At 45.9% G+C, this 23,018-nt stretch overlaps 1 protein-coding gene across 1 annotated transcript; it reads right to left on the reverse strand.

Moving 5' to 3' along the window:
- Positions 1-23,014, reverse strand: DNTTIP1 (deoxynucleotidyltransferase terminal interacting protein 1). Its single transcript, XM_057702576.1, has 13 exons — positions 22,855-23,014; positions 22,191-22,261; positions 21,447-21,543; positions 16,093-16,191; positions 9,934-10,002; positions 9,600-9,656; positions 9,302-9,360; positions 8,209-8,254; positions 6,143-6,201; positions 5,980-6,040; positions 2,244-2,315; positions 456-511; positions 1-358 (listed from the first exon to the last, which is right to left on the reverse strand). The coding sequence occupies exons 1-13, from the start codon at positions 22,957-22,959 to the stop codon at positions 220-222; spliced, it is 990 nt and encodes a 329-aa protein (XP_057558559.1). The 5' UTR covers positions 22,960-23,014; the 3' UTR covers positions 1-219.
- Positions 23,015-23,018: the final 4 nt, after the last annotated feature.

The following is a 23,018-nucleotide window of genomic DNA, read 5'->3' on the forward strand; positions in this document are numbered from 1 at the left end:
TTTATTACAAACTGTTTAATTGCTTCTTATCCCAATAACTTTACAAATATAGAACCACATGCCAGTCTGGGGGTGCTCTGCAGTGAGTCACTAAAACTAGCCCAGGCACAGCTTTAATGCTGCTGAGATCCATCTAGGAGCAGTCCCAGCAGTGGCCTCAGCCATGTGGGTAAGACGGCCTTGGAGGAGGGCTGCCAAGTGTAGCCAGGGGACCTGGATTCAGGTCTGCGGAGGCGCTTCGACAGCACGATGCTCATTCTCTGTCCGGAGGGTCTCCATGTACTTCCGCATCTTCTCAACCATCCAGGAGGGCAGGACAAAGGATTTCAGTTCCTCTAACTTCAGGTCCAAGCATCCTCTGGAACAGACATCAAGGAGGAGAGTTGGAGCAAGGGAGGATGGTAGGTCCAGGCTCATCCCAGGGGTGAGGGGAGGGTAGAGACTACTGGTTTTACCTGTAGTCATCGCTGGCAGCGAGGTCCCGAATATCCTCCTCAATGAGGAGGTAGGCCTGGGGCAGGAGCAAAGGAGAGTCATCATTGCCTCTGAGTCATTTCAGTCCAACTCGATTAACACTTTATTAAACATCTGCTTAATGTAAAGGCTGGGGGGGCGGGCGTGCAGTTATAGTTTATATACGTAATTTAGCAAGGGAGAGTAAGTAGGGAGAGACCGGGGAATAGTTCTTTGAGAAAATCCTTCACGCAAGTGGAAACTTGATGGGTGGGAGAGTGGGGAATGATGACTAATTTATTTATAGCTGCTGTCTCTTTTAAAAAGGGACCCTGAAGTAGCTTAAAATGAAACGGTCAGAGAGCTAGCAAGATACACATGGAAACAGGAAATAAGAATTCTGCAACTAGGATAATTTGGTTTTGAACTTCGTGGCTAAAGGGAAAACATGATAAACCGCACTGCTGTCCAGTAACTGGGCTGTGTTGCCTGGGGGCCTGCAAAGCTGCCTTGGCATGATGCCACAGTCTACAGAAGGAGAGAGCCCTCTTGTGAGCTTACCACGTGGGGGATGCTGTTAATCAAATGAGAAAGTCTTCTGCGAGAGACATTTCTTTCCAGTCTTAGGGGCAGGAATAACTGTGTGTCCCTTGAGTCATTTGACTGTCTTCATCTTAGGGGTACTGTGAACTATGTAACAGATCAGGTGTCCTTGAGTGGGACCTGGAGCTGAAAACCTATAGTCGTACACTGGTCTCCCAGGCTGGCAATTAAAAAAATACCTTTTTTTAAAAAAAAAAAAAAAAAAAAAAAAAATACCTTTTTTAAAACTAGTCTTGCTTGTGGCTTAATTTTAGATCCTGCCTTTCCTTTTTTCCCTATTTCTTATTTATGTTATGTGTCAATGGTAAGCTTCCTGAAGTCTTTTTTGAGAGTGTAGCATAAATATAGTAGAAAATTAAAAAAAGCTAGCTTTCGTTGCCAGAAAGGAGATGGCACACTGGTTTGCAAGGCCGTTGGATTCTAATAGGAGCAGTGCCAGTGGTGGGACTAGGTGAGTCTTCAGGTGGGTGACAGTGCATGTATGATAAATCCCTCCACAATAATTTTATTTTATTTTATTTTTTGGCGCACGGGCTTAGTTGCTCCGCGGCATGTGGGATCTTCCTGGAGCTGGGATTGAACCCGTGTTCTCTGCATTGGCAGGCAGATTCTTAACCACTGCGCCACCTAGGAAGCCTTCCACAATAGTTTTAGAACACATGCAACGATGATTTTCTTAAGGTTGTTGCTTGATTTGAGCTGAGAGGTCTTTAGGTAGAAGTGTTTCTGGAAGGGGCTGCCAGGTGTGGCAAACAAGTTTCACTGCATGTGCTAATTTCTTCTGATAGTGGGTGCTGCCTGGAGCACCGTGTTGAGAAGAGATTCCATAGCTGCATCTGGTGGAAGAGTTGCGATGGAGGAGTGAAATCTGTCAATGGGCAGCACATGACGGGAAAGCACTGTTCAGTGTGTCCTGTACCTGCCATTCTTACGTATAGCTAATATGATCTACGTATGAGGGTGCTGTGGGAGGGGGAGGTGTGTGGGAAACCTGGGGACGGGAGGGAAGCCAGGGACTACAGTCTGGTCTTCAGCATGAAGGAATCGACCCTCTCTACTCTTACAAGTCTCCTTTCTCTCATCTGTTGGGTGTGGAGTCTCTCAGATTTGGAGGTAAGCTGCCACCAACAGCCCTGGTCCCTGGGCAGGGTGGGCCTCTGGTGGTGGCACATGCGAACAATACTCACCATCTTCCCCCCGGTTGCCCGCATGTGATGCTGCTCAGCCAGCCAGTGCTTGTCCTGGGGGTCAGCTGCATACTGTGAGGGATGAAGTCACAGGGGAAGATGTTAGCCTGGTGTGATGGGCTTTTCTCATTCGGTCCAGGGCATACTCTTGGCCCTTGAGCAGTTCTTAGCAACGAGACCTCATCCTAGCCTGGTGGATGTAGAGCGCTCACCAACCTCTTCAGAGCAAGCAGGGCCAAGCCCAGGAGACCAGGGTATGGGACTCAATTCCCGGAGGTTTAATACACTTCTCATTCCTGCCCCCTTCCTTTTTTCAAAATTTAAAGTTTTTTTTTTTTTTTTTCTGGCTGCAATGCGTGGCATGTGGTATCTTAGTTTCCTGACCAGGGATCGAACGCAAGCCCCCTGATTGGAAGTGCGGATCTTAACACCACTGGATCACCAGGGAAGTCCTAAATTTTTTAAAAATGTTTAAATTTTGGCCACGCCACGCAACTTGCAGATCTCAGTTCCCCAACCAGGGATTCAACCTGGGCCATGGCAGTGAAAGCAGTAAGTCCTAACCACTAGACCACCAAGGAACTCCCCCCTTCCTTTCTCAAAACCCAGCACTTCTGGCAACTGGTCAGACTGGTGACTATTATTTTAGAGCTGTATTCCTCTTTTAAGAAATGACCTGAGGTGGCTTACAACACATATGACTATTATGGTGACCAAATTTTCTAAAACAAAAATCAGGACACTTCATGCCCTGGAGGAGGCAGAACAGCACTGGGCTTAAGAACTCAGTTGTGGGGTTCAGAGCTCAGCCCACAGGGAATGCATGTGGTGGGGAAGGTTGCAAGTGAGCATGCGAGGGTGGCCAGTCTCGCCTGGTGGGCTTTTAGGGGGTGGCAGGTTAAAAAAAAAAAGAAAAAGAAAAAGAAAAGAAAAGACAAGAACTTGGTTCAGAAATTCTGGTTTCTGCTACTTATTAGGTGGTGTAAACATAGGCAGTGATTTCCTTGAGGCTCAGTTTCTTCATTTGTAAAACAGAGTATTAATGCTTATCTTATAGGGTTGTTCTTAAGAATAAAGGAGATAGTGCATAAAAGGTGGTAAGTATAGTGCATGACAGATAAGTGCTCAATAAAGGCAGGTTTTATAAAATAGGCAGGTCATTTGAAATGGAGACCAAACTGGGAAAGCTGTATGGTTACCACAGATTTAAATAATTAAATTAATTAGTTCACTTCCCAAGTAATATAAAAATCAAAAACTTAAAAGTGTGTACTTTCTGACCCAGCAATCTCATTTCCAGGGATTTATCCTTTGGATTCATCCACATATGTACACAAGGATGTTTGGTGCAGCACTGTTTACAATATACTTTTTCTGTAAATATTGATATTTTAGGCTTTGCTGGCCAAATACATCTTTGTCACATAATCTTCATTTTCTTTTTTTAACAAAATCACCCTTTAAAAATGTCCTGAGCTGGACAAAAACAGGCTACAGGTTGGATTTGGCTCACAGGCCATAGCTCGCGCTGCCTTAGAATGTAAGCTCTACGAGGGCAAGGAGTTGTGTGTGTCTGTTTTGTCCACTGCTGTATCTCTGGCAGTTTGAGAATGCTCAACACTCAATAAATATTTGCTCAATGAATGAATGGATTTTGGGGTGAAAAAAAGTCAGAACAATATATATAGTATGAACCCAATAACATAAACAAAATATCACTAAAGGACAAGGACACACACAAACACACACTCACATTCATGCAAAGACAGGAGACTGAAGGATGCTACCATGCTGCTGGAGGTGACCTTTAGGGGAGGAAAGTCAGAGTCAAGGGTGAAGGGGAACTTTGTGTTTTGCTCCCTATTAGCTTTAGTGTATTGTTTGAATCTTTTTAAAATAAGAATGGGTTTATGTATTATTTCTATAATTTAAAAAAGTTAAAAAGGAAAAGAAAATTTGAATAACGCCTTTAGAAGGACAGAAAAATGGGCAAAAGATAGAATAGGCAGTTTACAGAAGAAGCACAAATAGACTCTAAATGGATGAAAAGATGCTTATTATCACTAATAAAGAATTAAAACAACAAAAATATTTTCCCTCTACTTATTAGCCTGGAAAGATTAAAATGAGAGATAGCATCCACTGGCAATGCCGGTATGGGCTGGGAGTTTATTACAGATGATGGGTCTAAAAAAGTAAAAAAAAAAAAAAAAAAATTAAAACAGATGATGGGTCTAAGAATCGGGAATGTATGCTGGTAATGATGACCATTTATTGAGCCCTTGCTATGCCAGGCACTGTCTGGGAACTTTACTGGGCTTTCTCTCTCGCTTTTTTTTAATAGAGGAAGTCGGGTTTTTTTTGTCTTTTTTTTGAAGTACAGTTGATTTATAGTATTATATTAGTTTCAAGTGTACAACATAATGATTCAATATTTTTATAGCTTATACTCCATTTAAAGTTATTACTCAAAATGACTATATTTTACTGCTTTCTCTCTGAATTCTACCAACCCTAAAAGGCTAGTCTGCATCATTCTCATTTTTTTTTTTTCTTTCTTTTTTTTTTTTTTTCTCCCGCCCCCGCCGCCCCGCGGCCGCCCTCCCTGCCGCCTCCATTCTCATTTTATAGAAGACAAAACAGGCTCAGAAATGTGAAGCCACTTGTCCAAGGTCACACAGCTAGTAAGTAATGGAACCAGGAAGGAAATGATACTCTTAGCCATTGTGCAACAGGAACTGGAAGTAGATCTGAGAGCACAGCCATCTGGTGGATGATACAAGCAAGGGTCTTGGAAGAGGCAGATCTTACAGAACAGTTAGGTGGAGAAAAGGGTAGGGGAGGAAGGTCATCAAAGAGAACAGCAGGACTGAAGACACTAAGAGAGGAAAATGAAGTAGCAGCAAGCAGGCCAAACTGTCTAGGTGTTGGGAATCCCCAAATGTAAGACTGAAAAAATAGAGGAAGTAGGTGTGTCCTTTGAAGAACTTGAACTTGCACCGAATGTAGGAGACAGAGCCCATGATTCTGGGACCCCAAGAAGCTGTGCAATTCTGACAAGGGGCACCAAGTCTTGAGCATAGGTGCCAAAAAATATAACTCGAACACATGTACATTACCTTTTTTCTAAAATATGTGGATGCTCTTGTGACTGATAAAATACAAATTCATTTAAGAGGGTGAATTCATGCCCCCACCCATGATTTTCTCAAACAGTGGAGACCGAAGCATAGCTCAGGAGAGGAGTCCCCTCTTTGAAAAAGGTTAGAACCGCTGCCTTGCTCCGATCTCTTCATCTTATAGACAACTGAATATAGTAGTGGTTAAGATCTCAGGCTTTGCAGAAGACAGAATCCTGACTTACCACTTACTAGCTGAGTAATTCTGGGCAAGTCACTTAGCCTTCCTCAGTCTTTGTTTTTGTTTTATTTTAATTTGTAAAATAAGGATAACAATACCTATATCTCAAAGGACAACTCCAAGAGATAATGTAAGTGTAGCACTTAAAACCGTGCTTGGTAAACAATGAACATACGAGGAAAGTAGCTGTTGTTACTGCAGCACAGAGGTGTTGAGTAAATTATAAAAGGTAAAGGTTAAAGGCAGAGAGGCAACTAGAACCCAGATGTCCTGCCTCTGCAATCAGTGTTTACTCCATGGTTCTCTGTGCCATCGAGAGTTCCCAGTGCCACCTCCTCCACTGCACTGGTCTGCCTGACTCCCAGCACTCACCTACCTTAAAGAGATGTGGGTGCTTGATGTAGATTCTCCCTCTGGTGCCCCCCATCCCAAGGGCCCTGCAAAGTAACAGATGAGTGGTAAGGATCCCAGCAGTTGCGGATCTAGTGGTGGACCCGTGAGCTCCCCACTCCCTCAGCACCAAAATGCTTCAGACTTACTTGTTGGCTCGAGATCCCAACACAAAGGTGGTAGATTCATTCAGCCGAGCTGGGTCCCACTGTGCAAAAAAACAGAGAGGCTGGTGAGGCTGAGGCTTATCTGGTGGGCAGGACAGAAACACTCCTCCCTGGCCCTCTCCTACCACCACCCTTGTCCATTATTCATCCAACAGCTGATTCAAGAAACTGAGTACAGTACTTTTAATATGCTAGGCCCTCTGCTACATATGGGGGTGGGGGTGGGGGTGGGGAGCAAAGGAATGAATTGGAGGTAGTCTCTGTTCTCCAGGGAGCCACAGACATATGTACAGATAATGATACCATCATGAGATGGGCAGTGACACAGATGAATGCAAGGCATTATGGGAGCCAAAGGGACGGTAACAGGATGGCTTCCTTGAGGGGGTAATTCCGAAGTTGGTTCTGAAAGGGAGAGCACAAGTTGGACAAGGCAGAGGGGAGGAAGGAGGGGCAGCATGAACAAAGGCAGGTGAGAGTTGGGTTGGCTTGTTGGGGAAACTGCAGCAATTGTGTTGCTGAAAGAGACTGAGCAAATTAGGGAGTGCCCACTGATGAGGCTGGAGAGGGAAGCAGAGAGGGGCTGGGGGCCCTCGCACACTATGTGGATGGCTTTTCATTCTGTTCATTCTGTAGGCGACAGGGAGTCACTGAAGGCCTCTAGACAGAGAGACCCAGGTTTGCGCTCAAGATAGTTCGCTCTTCTGCAATGTGGTTAACGGGTGTGAAGTGGCGAGACTACAGGCTGGGCGAGCATCTTAGAGGTAGTTGTAATTACAGCAGTTTTGAAAGATGCAGGCCAGAGTTAGGACAGCAGTAGGATGAAGAAGTGAGAATAGGAACCGTGATACATGTATTTAGGAGGTAGAATCATCCGGGACTTGACTGGATGTCGGGAGAGGAAGGAAAGGGAGAGGCAAAGGTGACTCAAGTAGATAAGGTCGAAGTAGGTCTGGGGGAAAGATTCTGATTCCAATTTTGGATACGCTGAGTTTGAAATTCTATGGAGATTCCAGGCCGAGAACCCTAGCAGACAGTAGTATGTAGAAGTTTTAAATTAGAGAGAGAGGTGTGGGACAAAGAAAGAGGTAAGGCAACTTCAGCACATACAGGTCCCCGAAACCAGAAGAGTGGCTGCTTTAGACCATGCAGAGAGAAACTTTCGGTGGAGAAGTGGACAATGGAGAGGTTCTGGGGAACGCCCACTTGTACAGGTCACTGCTGAGGAAGGACTCACCAGGGAGAGAGAAGTGGTGTTTGGAGAGAAAAAGAAAGGTCTAGGAGGCTCTAAGGGAGCAGAGTTGAAGAAGAAAGGCATGGTCACTGGTGGAAGCAGAGGGCTAGTGCAATAAGGGGTGGACCGTTTCTACTGGTCACACCCTCAACCTGGACAGTGGAGCTTTCACCTACCTTACCGGGCTTCCATGTATGATTTTAGTTGAAAAAAGGATTCTACTCTTAAAAAAGCTTGCAAACAACTGTTCTGAAGGCAATAGAGTCCAACAGTTAAGAGTACAGACTGATGTCCATGGACCTTGGTTGGATTTGACGCTCGGTTCTGCCACTTATGCAGTACGTGACTTTGGGCAACTCTGTGGTCCTTAGTATCTTCAAGTGTATCAAGTGTATAAGATAACCAGATAAATAAGATAATTTCTACCCACTAGGAAAGAGAGCTCCTGAAGAAGGGTAACAGAATCTACCTCATAAGGTTATTATAAAGATTAAATGAGGGAATCCATACAAAAGATTTAGGGCAGTGCCTATGACATATTCAGTACTGGATAAACATTAGTGATAACTAGCTTTTACAGGAGAAGGCTTCAGCAAAGACCAAGTCCTCACTCTGTTTTGCCCATAATTTCAATCCCTACTTGGGATCTTTCTGGAAGGCTGAAGTTGGGAGGTGGGGCAGGAGGTGAAAGTGGCTCTGGAATGGCGTGCACATGTCCTTCGCCACCCCCAGCCCCTTTCCCTCAAGGTGGAACCCAGAGCCTGGATTGGGTCTCCCTGGGACAGCGGTCAGTGCCATGCTCACATAATCATACCTTAGGGCCTTCCCGGCGAATTGGTTCACAGGATTTTGGCTTCCATCTGATTAGAGGGAAAGAAGAAAGGTGAATTCTCCAAAATCAGGTCTAGAAAGGTTGCCTCTGCTGGTGGGAACTCCTTGTACACTCTCACTCCAGCCCTGGGTAGACTGCTTCCTGGTGCCCATTAGAGAAGGTGCAAAGGGGAAAAAGCACAGGGACTAGAAGCCGTTCTAGGACTCGCTCTGATGTCACCTAGCTGTGTGGGCAAGTCCAGGAACCTCTCTGGGCTGTAGTTTTCTCATCTGGCAGAAGGAGACAACAGCTGCAACTCCCTATCTTGTGTTAGTGAGGAATGAACTTGCTTCTGGCAGGGGACAATCTAAGGCATGAAGATTACACTAGTCCATCTCCGAAGTCTGTGGTTTCAAACTATCTCCATCTTTCTTAACCAGACCAGTGTGGCTTCCCTGCCTGCCCCCTGCAACGCTGTGCGGCTTGTGGGATCTCAGTTCCCTGACCAGGGGTTGAACCCGGGCAGTGAAAGCCTGGAATCCTAACTACTAGGCAACCAGGGAACTCCCAGACCAGTGTGGCTTTGTCTGTTTTACATATTTGGCTTCCACGTAAAGTTCTCCTTGAAAAAAAGATTCTGTTGCTTCAAAAATCTTTGAAAATGACCATCCTTGAGGCAGTGTAGTACAGTTTTGCCCTTTATTAGCTGTCTGACTTTGGGCAAGTAATTCTGAGTCTGTTTCCTTATCTACAAAATCAATTATACCTTCATTAGAGGGTGGTTGTAAGGATTAAAAGGTAAAGTATACATAAGGGGTTTAGACCAGTTATGGCATATTACAAACATTCAGTTCACACTACCAATAAAGAAACCCTGGTGTTATAATGAAGCTGTGCTGAACTGTCCTGGGGTAAAAACAGGATATGACAGCCTCCTCCTCACTGCCCCTTTCCCCGCCTCTCAGACCAGAGAACGCTCCTCCATGGGGACCTGCACAGATGGATCTGATTTCACCAGGCAGGGAACTCTGGCCTCTTTTCCTCCAGGCCCACTCCCTCCCTGCTCGTCCCTTTGGCTCTGTTGGCCCCTACTCACACCATGCCTGCGGCTGCCCGGTCATTTGACAGGATGTGTCCCGGAGGCCGTCCCTTCCTCTGCCACAAAGAACAGCTGTCAGAGGCCTGACCCTGTGGGAAACCCCCACCCCACTGGCAGGTCCAGGGTCACTCTGTTTCCCAACAAGACCACATGATGCTTGAGAGTGAACAGGGAGGTTGACTGTTTCCAGGGCTCATGCCTCTCATGCTAGAAAGGCCCAAAGGTGCACTGAGGAAGTCCACCCCCTTCAGGAGCTGCAGGGCCTTTTCCCAGCCAGAATGAGGAAATGGCTTACCTTTTTGGGAATGGGGCTTCCTCGGTGGGCACACTCCTCTTCTGCCTGCCGGCCACGCTGAGGGAGAAGGGAAAGGAGTCAGTAGGAGGCCAGTGCCTGGGAACTGCAGGTGCCCTAGGGCTGCAGGAGACAGAGCCCCTGGACCACACCCTCTAGCCCATCCCTGAGCCCCTATGTGCGGGACCAGGTCTAAATAGCATCAGCAGGCATGATGCTATTTAGACCTGATCCCACAAATGGGTGGTCTGTGGAGCCTCCCCAGACCACAGAGTTCACCTGCCTCCCAGTCTGATCGGTCTCCCCCTCCAAGACCCTAGGACACAGTGACTCTGACCTTTATTCCTGGAAGCTCATGGGTCAATCTGGGTACTACTTTTTCTCCATCTGAAAACAGTAGTTTAGCCTGAAGGGACAAGACCAAGTGTTAAAAGTCACTCTTATGGTGGATAAGCCTCTCTGCCCCCATTTTTATAGATATAACTTCAAACGGGGTTAAAACTCTTTCATAGTCAGTACAATGGGACCCTGAGATATGCACACAAATAGATATCTTTTTTTTTTAATTAAAACATTTTAAAAAAATTTAATTTTGCTTGCGCCGGATCTTAGTTGTGGCATGCATGTGGGATCTAGTTCCCTGACCAGGAATCGAATTCCGGCCCCGAGCATTGCGAGTGTGGAGTCTTAACCACTGCGCCACCAGGGAAGACCCTAGATATCTTTTTTTAAAAACTTGAATAGTTAATGATCATTGCTGAAAAATTAGAAAAATGTAAATACGCAAAATTAAAAAAAAATCAAATCTGAAACCTCAGTACCCACAGGATACTATTAACATTTCAATGTAAATTCTTCCTTGCTTTTTTCCATGTAAACATATGCTGTATATTTTTTCTAAGTAAATGCAGATATTAAACATATTCCTCAGTAAGCTGCTGTCTTTCATTTAATAAATAATGAGTGCCTAGTACACAAGTGCTGGAGACAGCAGTAAACAGCACAAGCAAGGGCCCTGATCCCGTGGAGCTCATATTCTGTGGGTGATCGGGAAGATAAGCAAGCAAACATAAAAACAAGGTGATTTTGGATCATGAATTCTTCTCTGAGAAGGAAAAAACCCTAGCTAGGCAGATGTGACAGAGAATCACCAGAGGGGAGGACTACTTCGAGTGGGTGACCAGGGAAGGCCTGCTGAGAAGGAAGCCTCTAGGCTGAGATGTGAGGAGAAGGAGCCACGTACAGATAAGGTTGAGGAGAAGTGCGTTTCCGCTGCAGGAAGGAGTGCAAAAGCCCTGAAGTGGGAACAGACGTGGCTCATTTGAAGAAGAAGAAGATGGCCTCTGAGTAAGGGCGAAGGAGAGAGTGGAGAGTGAGAAGCATGGGGAGGCTGGCAGGGCCTTGCAGGCCTTTGAAGAATCGGGATCACATGGTCTCCTGGAGCAGCATTCGACAGTCCTGAGTGCTCTCTCCTTCCGGAAACAGTCTTTTACTGGCTCCTGTGGCCACACTCCCTGGTTCTCCTCCTACTTCTCTGGCCACACTTTCTTAGCCTTCTTTGCTGGCTCATTCTTCTCAATCCGGTTCTTTTCATTAGAGATTCCGTCTGTTCTCATTTACGCTCATGGCTTCAGTTAACAGCCATCAACTGATGACTCCATAATTTTCTGCCTTCAGCAGTAGCCTCTCCTTTGAGTTCCAGATTTATATATTGGTCTGTCCCATGTCTATGTGTGGATGTCTCAAATTTGCTAAGTCCAAAATTGAACTCTCCTCCAAACTCTGTCCCTGTTCATATCTCAGTGTGTAATTTTGCACACATCTGTGTGGTAATTTAATTCAGACCTGTCTGCCTAACTAGACTGTAGGTTCTATGAGAGCAGGAACCCTGCCTGTTCATTTGCCGTGTTCATTCATTCACTCAATCACTCAATAAACAATGCACACATATTAAGAGTCATATTCTAGGTCTGGGAATAGAGTGGTAAACAAGATCAGGACTCAACTCTTGTAAAGCTCAAGATTTTAGCAGGGGTTGGGGGTGGGAGGGAGGTAGAAAATAAACAGGTGAACTATTAATAATTTTGGATAGAAATAAATGGTGGAAAAAACAAGTAAGGTGAAAGAGATTAACTGAAGGTAGGGAGGGAGTGAGATAGCACGCAGGGGTGGGGTGGGGTGCTACTTTAGATGGTGTGGCCAAAGAAGGCCTCTCTGATGAGGTGCTATTTAAGCTAAATCTAAAGAAAAGAAGGAACCAGCTTTGTAAAGAGTTAAGGGTAGAGCATGCCAGGCAGTGAGAAGAGCAAGCACAAAGGCCCTGAGCTTAGTGCGCTGGAGAAGCAGAAAGGATTCCAGTACAGCGAGAATGTGGTCAATGAGGGGGAGGTGGGATGAGATAAAGAAATATGCAGGAGTGGTCTAGGTAGGGCTCTGTGGGTCACGTAAGGCATTGGGGTTTATTCTGCCAGCAACGGGAAGTCACTAGAAGGTTTTAAAGAGGAGAGTGACACAATCTGATTCATCTTTAAAAAGATGGGTCTGGCTGCTGTAAGGATGGAGTGGAGGAAGGCAAGAGGAGAAGTAGCTCAGGGCTGAGATATATGTTTGGAAATCATTAACAGTTAAATTGGCTTCAAAGCTTCAGGACTAGATGAAATCACCTAGAACGAGAGGGAGCCACAGAAGAGATGGGATTTGTGAAGAAAGCAAAACAAAGAGCCTTGTTCACCACTCAGCTCTACAAGGGTGAAGTTGTAACCCACTGCAAGTAGACAGCCGCCTCCCTCCCCCCACCCCACACCGTTCTTTGTGATTAGCAGTAATCTTTTGCCAAGACCTATGCTTGACTGCAGCCCCCCACCTCCCATCATATATAAACAGGCTTCTCCCTACCTCTTCAGAGCAGTCCCGTCAGAGCCTCTGAGAGGCTGTCTCCGGGTATAGTCCTCAGTAAGTCCCTGAATAAAACTTAAAACTCACAACTCTTATGTTGTGCGTTTTTCTTTAAGTTGGCAGGTCTGGGAATGAACTTGGGAGTGTGTCAACAGTGAGCGGTAGAGAAGAGCTGGCTGAGGAAAGTGGGGAGCAGTGACCGATGAGGCTGGTGCAAAGTCAAGGCACTGGAGCCAAGAGAGGAGGGCTCCAAGAAACATGATCCACTGCAACAAACGCCACCAAGAAGCTGAGTAAGCTGAGCAACATGGAAGCTACTGGTGACCCTGACACAAGAGGGGTTTCAGTGAACTAGGGGGACTGAAGTCAAAACAAAGTGAGTGAAAGAATGAATGGAATAAACAAAACAAAAGAAAAAAAATCAAAGAAAACGAACCAAACCAAACCCAACCCCCCCAAATCAGGGAATTCGCTGCTGGTCCAGTGGTTACTACCGAGGGCCCTGGTTCAATCAGCTGTGTGGTGCTGCTGGGGGTGGGGGACAGAAAAAACAAATGAAAGAATTAGTGGAATGAACGAGAGGTAGCAAAGCAGAGTCAGGGATAGCAACCTTTTCCAAAGTCTGGCTGTAAAAGGGAACAGAGAAACAGTGTGGCCTCTGAAGGGGACTGTGTGTTCAAGGGTGGTCTGTTTTCGTTCTCCATTGTACTCTCAGGGCCCCAGTGAATGAACATATGTGTATAAACATACATAGGGAAAAAAAGGAAACACATTAAAATGTTAATAGAAGTTATTGTTGGCAATAACATTATGAGAAATTTTAATTTTCTTCTTTGCAATTTATATTTTCTAATTTTAATATAACATCAGCAGCAGGTAACATTTATTGAGTCTTTGTGATTGATCTGAATGCTTTAAGAGTATTGCCACATTTAATTCTCACAGCAATGCTATGAGGCAGAACCTCTATCTCCACTTTGCAGATGAGAAATCTGAGGTTTAGTGAGGTGAGGCAACTTGCCTAAGGTCCCATAGCCAGTCAGTGCTGAAGCCAGGACTCACATCTGCGCAGTCAGAATCAAGAGAAAACTTGCATTCCCAGCCACTATGCCACATTTTTCTTAGCAAATGTGTACTACTTGAGTAAATAAAATGAAGAAATAAAAACAACTACCCCGTAAAACAAAATCAAGCAAACAAAAACCCCAAGGCCATGGGCCATAGATAAGATCAGCCATTTCTCCCTAAGAAACAGCTGTAAGAGGTAGCGAAGGAGATTAGGAAACACCACTGAGATGGGCAAGATGTGGTATGAAAGGTGAAAACAAGCCAATCAAGTCTTAATCCCACTAAAACCAAGAAACCATCTAGTCTGATTGCATCATGTCCAGTCTGAAGAATCTTTTACTGTAACAAGAAGTTCTGCATGCAGTTTAGACAGAGGGACCCCAAAGAGCTTCTAAAGATCCTGAAAGTGAGGCTCTGCTGTGAGGCAGCAACGTGCATCACACTATGAATGTCCCCAACACGTACTCAGCATCCAGCACGCCCTGTATGTAGCCATGCTGTGCTGGGGGTTTACGTGCATTATGGCATTGAATCCTCACAGCACAACAGTGATCTTATTCCAAAAATTAGAAAGGAGGAAACTGAGCATCAGAAAGGTTAAAAGATTTGTTCAAAATTTCTTTTTCTTTTTTTTTTGGCCATGCCTTGTGGCTTGTGGGATTTTAGTTCCCCGACCAGGGATTGAAGCTGGGCCCTTGGCAGTGAAAGAAGCATGGAGTCTTAACCACTGGACCACCAGGGAATTCCCCCAAATTTCTTGATTTGTCTGGTTTTAAGTTAGACTTCGGGCTTTCTACCTTTCTGTGCTCTGAGTCCATGTGTTCTGACCACATAACCTTCTGTTCCATTAGGGAGAACTCTAGAAGGTGGACGTGGGGAAAGGTATGAACATTCAGGGGTGTGGAAAGGTATGAACATTCAGGGAGTGCAGGTTATGCCCAATTCATGTTAACTCCATCTTCACCTTCCACTGGGACTCCTGGACAGTCTCATAAATTTCCCTTTCAATCTCCATGGCAGATTCCCAAGCCAATCTCCTCAAAGTAGCCAGAGTGATCGTGAAAATGCAAATTTCATTAGGTAGCGCTTCTGCTTAAAATTCCACACCTATAACTTGGTTTGCAGTGCTCTGCCGTCCTCTCCAATCTCCGAAAACCGAAAACCGACAGCGCTGGCTTCTTTCTGTCTCCCCCCTGCCCCTGGACTCGGCACCCTCTAGCGCACTCCCTCATGGCCTCCTATGCTTATAGCACTGATAACAGTTTGTGATTATAGACCTATTGTACGATTACTGGAGTAATGTCGAGGCTCTGGGGGCAAGGACTACGTTCATATTGCACAGCACTGCGGGGGCCTGGCACATAGTAGGCCCTCAATGCGTATTACGTGAAGACATAAATTCAAGAAAGCATTTCATGAGAGGGAAGGTTTTATCAATTTAATCTTGATCAGCTCATACTTATAAGATTAGTGCTAGCAAACTGCCAAGTTTTATTATCAGCACTTGTCACAACTGATTACAACATATTACAGTCCCGGGGTGAGTTAATGAAATGGTCTCTCATGAATCTGGTTAGCTTAAATTTAATAGTCTATAAGAGGGTGGGAGGGAGGTTCAAGAGGGAGGAGATATGGGGATATATATACACATACAGCTGATTCACTCTGTTGTACAGCAGAAACTAGCACAACACTGTAAAGCAATTACACTTCAATAAAGATGTATTAAAAAAGAAAAAAAAAGGTCTATGAGAACCAGATCAGCTTTCACTGCCCTGACAGGATGGAGTTCTGCTTTTTCAGAGCTGAGGTCTAGGCCCTGGTCTTGCTCATTTCTGAGGCTGTGCCTGAGTAGCTAGTCAGCCAGCCTCCTAGAAGATGTTGTTCTCCTATCTCAGGGTAATTACCCTCACAGGACTGAACTCAAGCCTGCCCTCGTGGCTATGGTTATGAAGAAATTTCGATCTCTGACAGCTAATGGTTTCACAGTTAAGCACAGAATCTGGGTGATGCTGACAACTCCTATTAATAACAGCAGCTGACACATGCAAACAGGTTCACTACTATCTTGAGAACGCAGCCATTTCTAGACCTGATGTCATGCCTCCTGACCACACCTTGGGAGGCAGGGAGGCAGAAAGGGTGATAGTTCTTGTGATACCAAAAGGGGCTGCGATTACTTGAAGGATCAAGTCACCAAGCACTTGCAGAGGCAAGCTAGACCTTAGCTACTCTACCTCCCGCTTGTTCCAAGCCTCAATTTCTTCATCTGTAAACTAGGGATTGAAACATGCCTTCTGTACAGGTTTCTTATGAGATGTAAATGAACTAATGCAGGTGAAACATCCACTATAGTACTTGGCATCTAGTAGCTACCTCCCTTTCCTTCTGTCAGCAAAGTGCCAAGCCCTATCTAGATGTAAGTAGCTCGCCGGGAATCCCTCCAAATACCACTGATGATGGGACTGCATTTCTTCGCTGAGCCCTGAGGGCTAAACTTTGTGCGTACGTCTCTTTTCCTCTTCGATCTCACCTGCTCCAGGCAGCTCCGACAGGCCTCCTGGATCAGCTGCTCTGCATCTACTTCTTCCCCAACGTTGTCTCGAACGTTCAGTGCTGCCTTCTGGAAGAACTAGGGAGAAATACAATAGAAGACAAGGTCAGAATTCCTGCTAATTTGCATCAACTTGAAGGGAACAGGATATAAAACAAAAGCTTTCCTCCTATGCTCAGAAAGGAAGGAAAGGTGATTAAGAACATGGTTTTGAGATCAGCCAGACTCAGATTCACATCCCAGGCTCTACTTCCCCACTCTATCTTCTCTCAAGGAGGAGAGCTGGGACTTTCCTGGTGGTGCGGTAGTTAAGAATCCATCTGCCAATGCAGGGGCCATGGGTTCGATCCCTGGATCAGGAAGATCCCACATGCCGCAGAGCAACTAAGCCCATGTGTGACAACTACTGAGACTGCACTCTAGAGCCTGTGAGTCACAACTATTGAGCCCATGCACCTAGAGCCTGTGCTCCGCAACAAGAGAAGCCACCGCACTGAGAAGCCCATGCACCACAATGAAGAGTAGCTCCCACTTGCCACAACTAGAGAAAGCCCGCACGCAGCAACAAAGACCAAACACAGCCAAAAATAAATTAAAAAAAAAAAAATGAGGAGGAGAACCATCATGGTGGCGCTATAAAACTCCTCTGGCAAAGCAATAAAGCTATTCTTTTTTTTTTTTTTCTGGCTGTGCCACGTGGCTTGTGGGATCTTAGTTCCCTGACCAGGGATTGAACCTGTGACCTCAGCAGTGAAAGAGCAGAGTTCTAACCACTGGACCACCAGGGAATTCCCTAGGAGAATATATTTTTGACATGAAAAGGTATTCATGATATATTGTCAAGTGAAAGAAGCAAGTTATAAAATAGTTTGGGATAATATGAGCCTATTTATGTAAAAGAGCAAAAAAGCAAACACAGACAAAAGAACTATAAGAATAATATACTACATCAGAGTAAAAGCAGTGATAGAATGATTGTTTTCTTTTTTTTTTTTTTCCTTATCTGTATCTTCTCAATTTCTATAACATACATGTTTTACTTCTGTAGAAGAAAAAAAACCCATGCCAATGCCTGAGATGAACAGATCAGGGAGGCCAGAAAAGACCCAGAGAGTAGAAAAGCCTAACTGAATTCTGACTTCACCAACCTGAAAGAAATATCTGTAGGCTGAGAGGGGTGAGACTTGGCCAGGGCCCCAGGGTATCAGCAGCCCCAGCTGGCTGGGCAAGGGAAAGGCAGAAGGTTCCTCCATTGGGTAAGAGGGAGAGCTTGAGTGAAAACACCAACGCACAAGGTGATATGAGGCCCCAAACCAAGACACCAGGAACACGTTTGTAATGAGAGTCCATGTCTCTAGAAGAAAGTGTTGGTTTTCTCTAGCAAACAGAAAAATTCAGGAACCTATAACGCATGCTCCTGCTGTGGGAGACAACTATGGGGAAGCACTATCGTCTTATATTTAGCATTTTATATATATGCCTTTGTTGTTAACATCAAACCAAGGAGAAGAGTGTGAAAGCATTGGATTAGAGACCTCAAGAGTTAAGGGGGAAAATTCTAAAGGCAAAATTAAATGAAATGATCAGATGAGTTTGACTTCTAAACAAAAAACTAGAGATTAATACTGGTGGTTCGATGTTGACTACTGACTAAATGAAAGCTAGTTAAAATAATCTCTACATTTTACAACCAGCTTGTGAGGTGGGCAGTGCAGCGAATAGATAGGGGTGAGCGTAAGCTACTTCTGGATGTGAGAATGAAATTCAGTCATGCATAGGGAATTCTCAAACACTATTGGTAGAAATGTAAATGACACAAACTTTCCGGAGAGAGGGACTTCCCTGGTGGTCCAGTGGTTAAGACTCCGTGCTTCCACTGCAGGGGGCACGGGTTCAATCCCTGGTCAGGAAACTAAGATCCTGCCATGTGGCACGGAGCCAAACAAGCAAACAACAACAAAACTTTTTGGAGAGAAATTTTCTTGAGGGGAAAATTGTTTCCCCCTTTACCCACCAATTCCATCTTTAGAAATTTATATCCCAGAAATACCCTCACAGGTGAACAGATATACATTCAGGGCTTCCTAGGTGGCGCAGTGGTTAAGAATCCGCCTGCTAATAAAAGGGACACGGGTTCGATCCCTGGGCCAGGAAGATCCCACACGCCACAGAACAACTAAGCCTGTGCGCCACAACTATTGAGCCTGTGCTCTAGAGCCCGTGAACCACAACTACTGAGCCCATGCGCAGCAGCTACTGAAGCCCGTGCACCTAGAGACTGTGCTCTACAATAAGAGAAGCCACTGCAATGAGAAACCCGCACACTGCAACTCTCGCCACAACTAGAGAAATCCTGCGCAAAGCAACGAAGACCCAATGCAGCCAAAAAAAAAAAAAAATAATAAAATAAATCTTAAAAAATATAATAAATAAATAGGGGAGAGCTACTGTTGGGTTTACATTTGAGAGATCACTGGCAGCTGGATGGAGGGCGGACTGAAAGAGGAAAGAATAGAGGCGGTTAGGGATTACACTGGGAGCCTGAATGAGAACTAATGAAGGCCTGAACCAAGGCAGAGGCAAGGAATAAGGACCTGCTGGTCAGATGGTGGGGTGGAAGGTACAGGACCCAGCTACTGGATATGGAAGACGGAACAGAGGGCAGAGCCACTGGACTCTGGTTTCTCAGTGAATGATGCTCCCATTCGAACTTGTCCAAAACTGAGCTCCTGACTTCCCCTGCTTGTTGCCATCTTCCTCGCATCAAGTCAGCGGCAATTCCACCTGCATAGCTGGCCCTGGCAAACAACTCTGGAGTTGTTTACTTCGCTTTTTCTTTTATCTGGCACATGTGAATCACTGGCAAATCCTGTTGCTACCTTGAAAACACATACAGAACCTGACTCTTTCCCAACACCTTTACTGCTAACACCCAAGCCCCTATCATCTCAAGCCTTCCAACTGGTCCTCCTGAAGTCTATTCTCTATACAACTGTTAGAGTGACTCTTTAAAAATGTTCACATCATGAACTCTGCTCAAAACTCTCCAAAAGCCTCTAGTTTACTTGCAATAAAACCCAAAGTCCTGTCGACTGGAAAAAAAAAGGCACAACCTAGAAGTTGTGCAGACAAAGTTGTTTAGCGGACAAAGCTGAAGACTTAAGCCGGGGACACAACATCTCAGGTAGCTCCGAGAGACTGCTCTGAAGAGGCAAGGCGGGGGAGCCATGATATATAGGAGTTTTTGCAACAAAGACCCAGGAACATCAAAAGATTACTGTTAAATAAAGAAAACCAGATATCTCAAGTTAAGGAATTTATCACTTTTCTATGTAAGGGAAGATGCAAGAGTCCAGGCTCACTGAAATTATTCCTTTGATATGCACCTTGGCTATCTGGGGCCAGTATCCTGTGCTTTCTCATCCTGAGTCTCCTCAAGGTGCACTGTCGGGGGTGGCTGCAGCAGTTGACCGCTAGATGGCGGGCATCCTGTTTCTATCCTGAGTTCCCTCAGGGCTCAACATCGGGGTGGCTGTAATGTGATAGCTTGATGGCTGCAACATCCTTTGTTTCCTGATATGGCAGACAATATTTTTCATCCACAGTTCTCACCACGGCTTCAAAGTTCTGCCTGAGCTGAGTCTGTTACCTGTCTGGTCACTTCTCCTACTACTCACCTTCTGGCTCTGCTGGCTCCAGCCACACTGGCCACTCTGTTGCTTTGAATGTGCCAAGCATGCTCCTGCCTCAGGTCCTCTGCTCTTGTTCCCTCTGCCTGGATTGCTTTCCCTCCAGGTATCCGCATGACTTGTCCTTTCCTCACTTTATTTGGGGCTCTGCTCAAATGTCCTCTTAGCAGAGGACTTTCCTAGCCACAATCTATGAAATAGCATCCCTGTTCGCTACAGGTCACTCTCTTCCCCTTCTCTCTGGCGTTCCCTAACAAAGCACACATTTATTTAAAGAGGACAAGGACACTGTCCATTTTGTTCACTGCTACATCCCTAAGTGCCTAAAATAGTGCCTGCATTATGGTAGGTGCTCAGTAAATACTTCTTGAATGAATGAATAAACTTAAGAGGAGGAGGTTTAAGAAGAAAAACAAGAGTTCAGTCCTGAATATGCTGGGAATGAAGCATCCATGGGACATTCAGGTAGAGCCATGTAGAAGTTTATTAACAGATCTTGAAAAGAATTTTAAATAGTTAACAATGGTGATATTATTAAGCAAGTAATAAAAACACTTGCATTCCAGGCACAGCGCTGAGCACACTACACTTAAGTCACTTCATCCTCACAACAGCTTGGCAAAATAACTGAGCAGGACCCTATGGGGCCTTCCTGGGTGCAGACCCCTCCCCATATCCTCTACTTTAGCTCCTACCTGAAGTACCTAGATAATAGTATCTGATGCACATTTCCTGAATTGTCTTACAGGTGCTAAAACCATCACCAAAGGGAAGAAATTAACTACTTGATGAATATGAGCATGCAGCCACCAGAGCCTAAGGATTAATAACTTTAACCCCTGTGACACCACCGTTACCTCACTATCAACCAATGAGAGAATTGTGGAAGAGCTGATCACATACCCTGGGATGCCCCTCCCTCACTTTGCCTTTAAAAATGCTTTGCTGGGACTTCCCTGGTGGCGCAGTGGTTAAGAATCCACCTGCCAATGCAGAGGACACGGGTTTGATCCCTGGTCTGGGAAGATCCCACATGCCATGGAGCAACTAATCCCATGTGCCACAACTACTGAGCCTGTGCTCTAGAGCCTGCAAACCACAACTACCGAAGCCCGCATGCCTAGAGCCTATGCTCTGCAACAAGAGAAGCCACTGCAATGAGAAGCCCACGCAGTGCAACAAAGAGTAGTCCCGGCTTGCCACAATTAGAGAAAGCCCGCATACAGCAACGAAGACCCAATGCAGCCAAAAATGGATAAATTAATTAATTAATTAATCTTAAAAAAAAAAAAACAAAACCAAAAAAAGCTTTGCTGAAACCCATTGGGGAGTTTGGGTGTTTTGAGCACTAGCTGTCCCCAGACTCCTTGCTTGGTGCCCTGCGATAAACGCTGCACTTTCCTTCACCACAACCCAATGTCAGTAGATTGGCTTTACTACACGTGGGCAAGCAGACCCAAGTTTGATTTGGTAACAAGAAGAGGAATTCAAATTATCCCCAAAGAGGAAAAACATTCTTGGGAGGAGGGGTTCAGAACTGGAAAACTTTAGATTATCTGTGTGTACTAGAGAGACTGTGATGCAGGAAAGGACTGCCCATGAGTCTTTACTCCTGTGCATTTCTTATCTTTGTGATCTTCTCACCTTCATGTACTTGTTGAAGACGGTCTGGATCTCCTCATTGATGCTAGGCTGTAGGACAGCTCGGAGGAGATCCATGGAGATGGCAGGATCTGTGAAACTGCATTCAGGAGGGAGACAGTCAGGAGGCATGTCCCAAACATCCTTTCCTAGTCTGCCCAGCCAATTATTGACATAGGCCCCTTTAATAATAATAACAGATGGCTTTTACAGAAAACTAGCTATGTGTCCAGGTTCTTTGCAAACCATATAGATGCAGGGCTTTATTTCATACTCATAACTCTATGAAATGGGCAGTATTTTTCAAGTGTTTCAGAAGTATAATACTTAATACGGAAAAAGTCTATACACTTTAACAGTTTTAGTGCACATCCATTTTATCACTACTCAGGTCAAGAAACATATATAACCAGCATCCTAAAGACTCACCTTGTGCTCTCTCCCTTCCCTGAGAGGGATACTATTAGCCCCACATTTGTCTTACTCTCCATGCTATTCTGCCTCTTTGGAGCCTTCAAACACAGAGCCAGTGAGTGTTAGAGACCTTGGGCATTGTTTAATCAATGTGCCCCCCTTGTTTTGAGTTCAGAGGGGAAATGACTTGCTCAAGGTCACAGAGAGTTACAGAATCTGAATCTCCTCTTTCTACTGGCCCATTATCTCTTTTCAGCCCTGTGCAATGGGGACCCAAAAGCTGCCTCCCAAGCCAGTGCCAGGGAGGAAAATCCCACCCAGGGCCAGCCTTACCTTGTTGTCATCTGTGAGCGGCGGCCCCTCCGCTGCACCTGCCGGTGCTTTATCATTATGTTCCAAGGGTTCTGTGGGGACCAAGGGAGCAGATGTCACCGAGGTCCGTGACACTGGGGTCGAGGCGGAGGGTGGGTATTAAGTTAAACCTAGACAGTCCTGCTTCTCAGGTGCTTTCACTGTCTCTCCCACCTTGGGGCGCGGGGGGGGGGGGGGGGGGGGAGGGTAGTGGTTGGAAGGTCCTGCCAGGGAAGAGGAACCGAGGAAAAGTTTCCTAGCTCTAAAGCCCAAACCCCACCTTTTCAGGAACGGGTGGAAGAAGGGAACCAGTGTTTACCGAGGGCCTACTCTGTGCCAGATGATGTGCTGGGCGCTTTATCCGCATTTATTTCCCTCCCCACAACTTTACGAGGCAGGGACTAATCATCTCCATTTTCGAGAAGAGAAAACTGGAGCTCAGGGGCTTGACGGGGCCGGCCCACGTCACCTAGCTAGGAGGGCGGCACCAGAATCTGAAGCTAGGTCGTCGGACTGCGACAACGCCAACCCCCTCGGCGGCACCAGCCACCGCGTTCTCTCGCCCGCGGGCCAGGGTCCCGGGAGCCCGAGGCCCTGCCCGGCCCGAGCCCAGGCCCGGCCGGGGCCTCCCCGGGGGCGCCCTCACCGTGAGAACCAGCTGCCCCGCTGCGCCCGCGTCTCCCAGCTCGGGGCCGCCCCGCTCTGCCCCGCCGGGTCCCCGCGGCTGCTCGGCGTCGCCAGTGGCCCCCATGGCGTCCCCGGCCCCCACAACTTCAGCCGGACTCTGCCACCGGCCGGAAAGTGGCCCCG

Source organism: Hippopotamus amphibius, chromosome 12 (assembly GCF_030028045.1).
Source record: "Hippopotamus amphibius kiboko isolate mHipAmp2 chromosome 12, mHipAmp2.hap2, whole genome shotgun sequence".
Lineage (NCBI taxonomy): Eukaryota > Metazoa > Chordata > Mammalia > Artiodactyla > Hippopotamidae > Hippopotamus > Hippopotamus amphibius.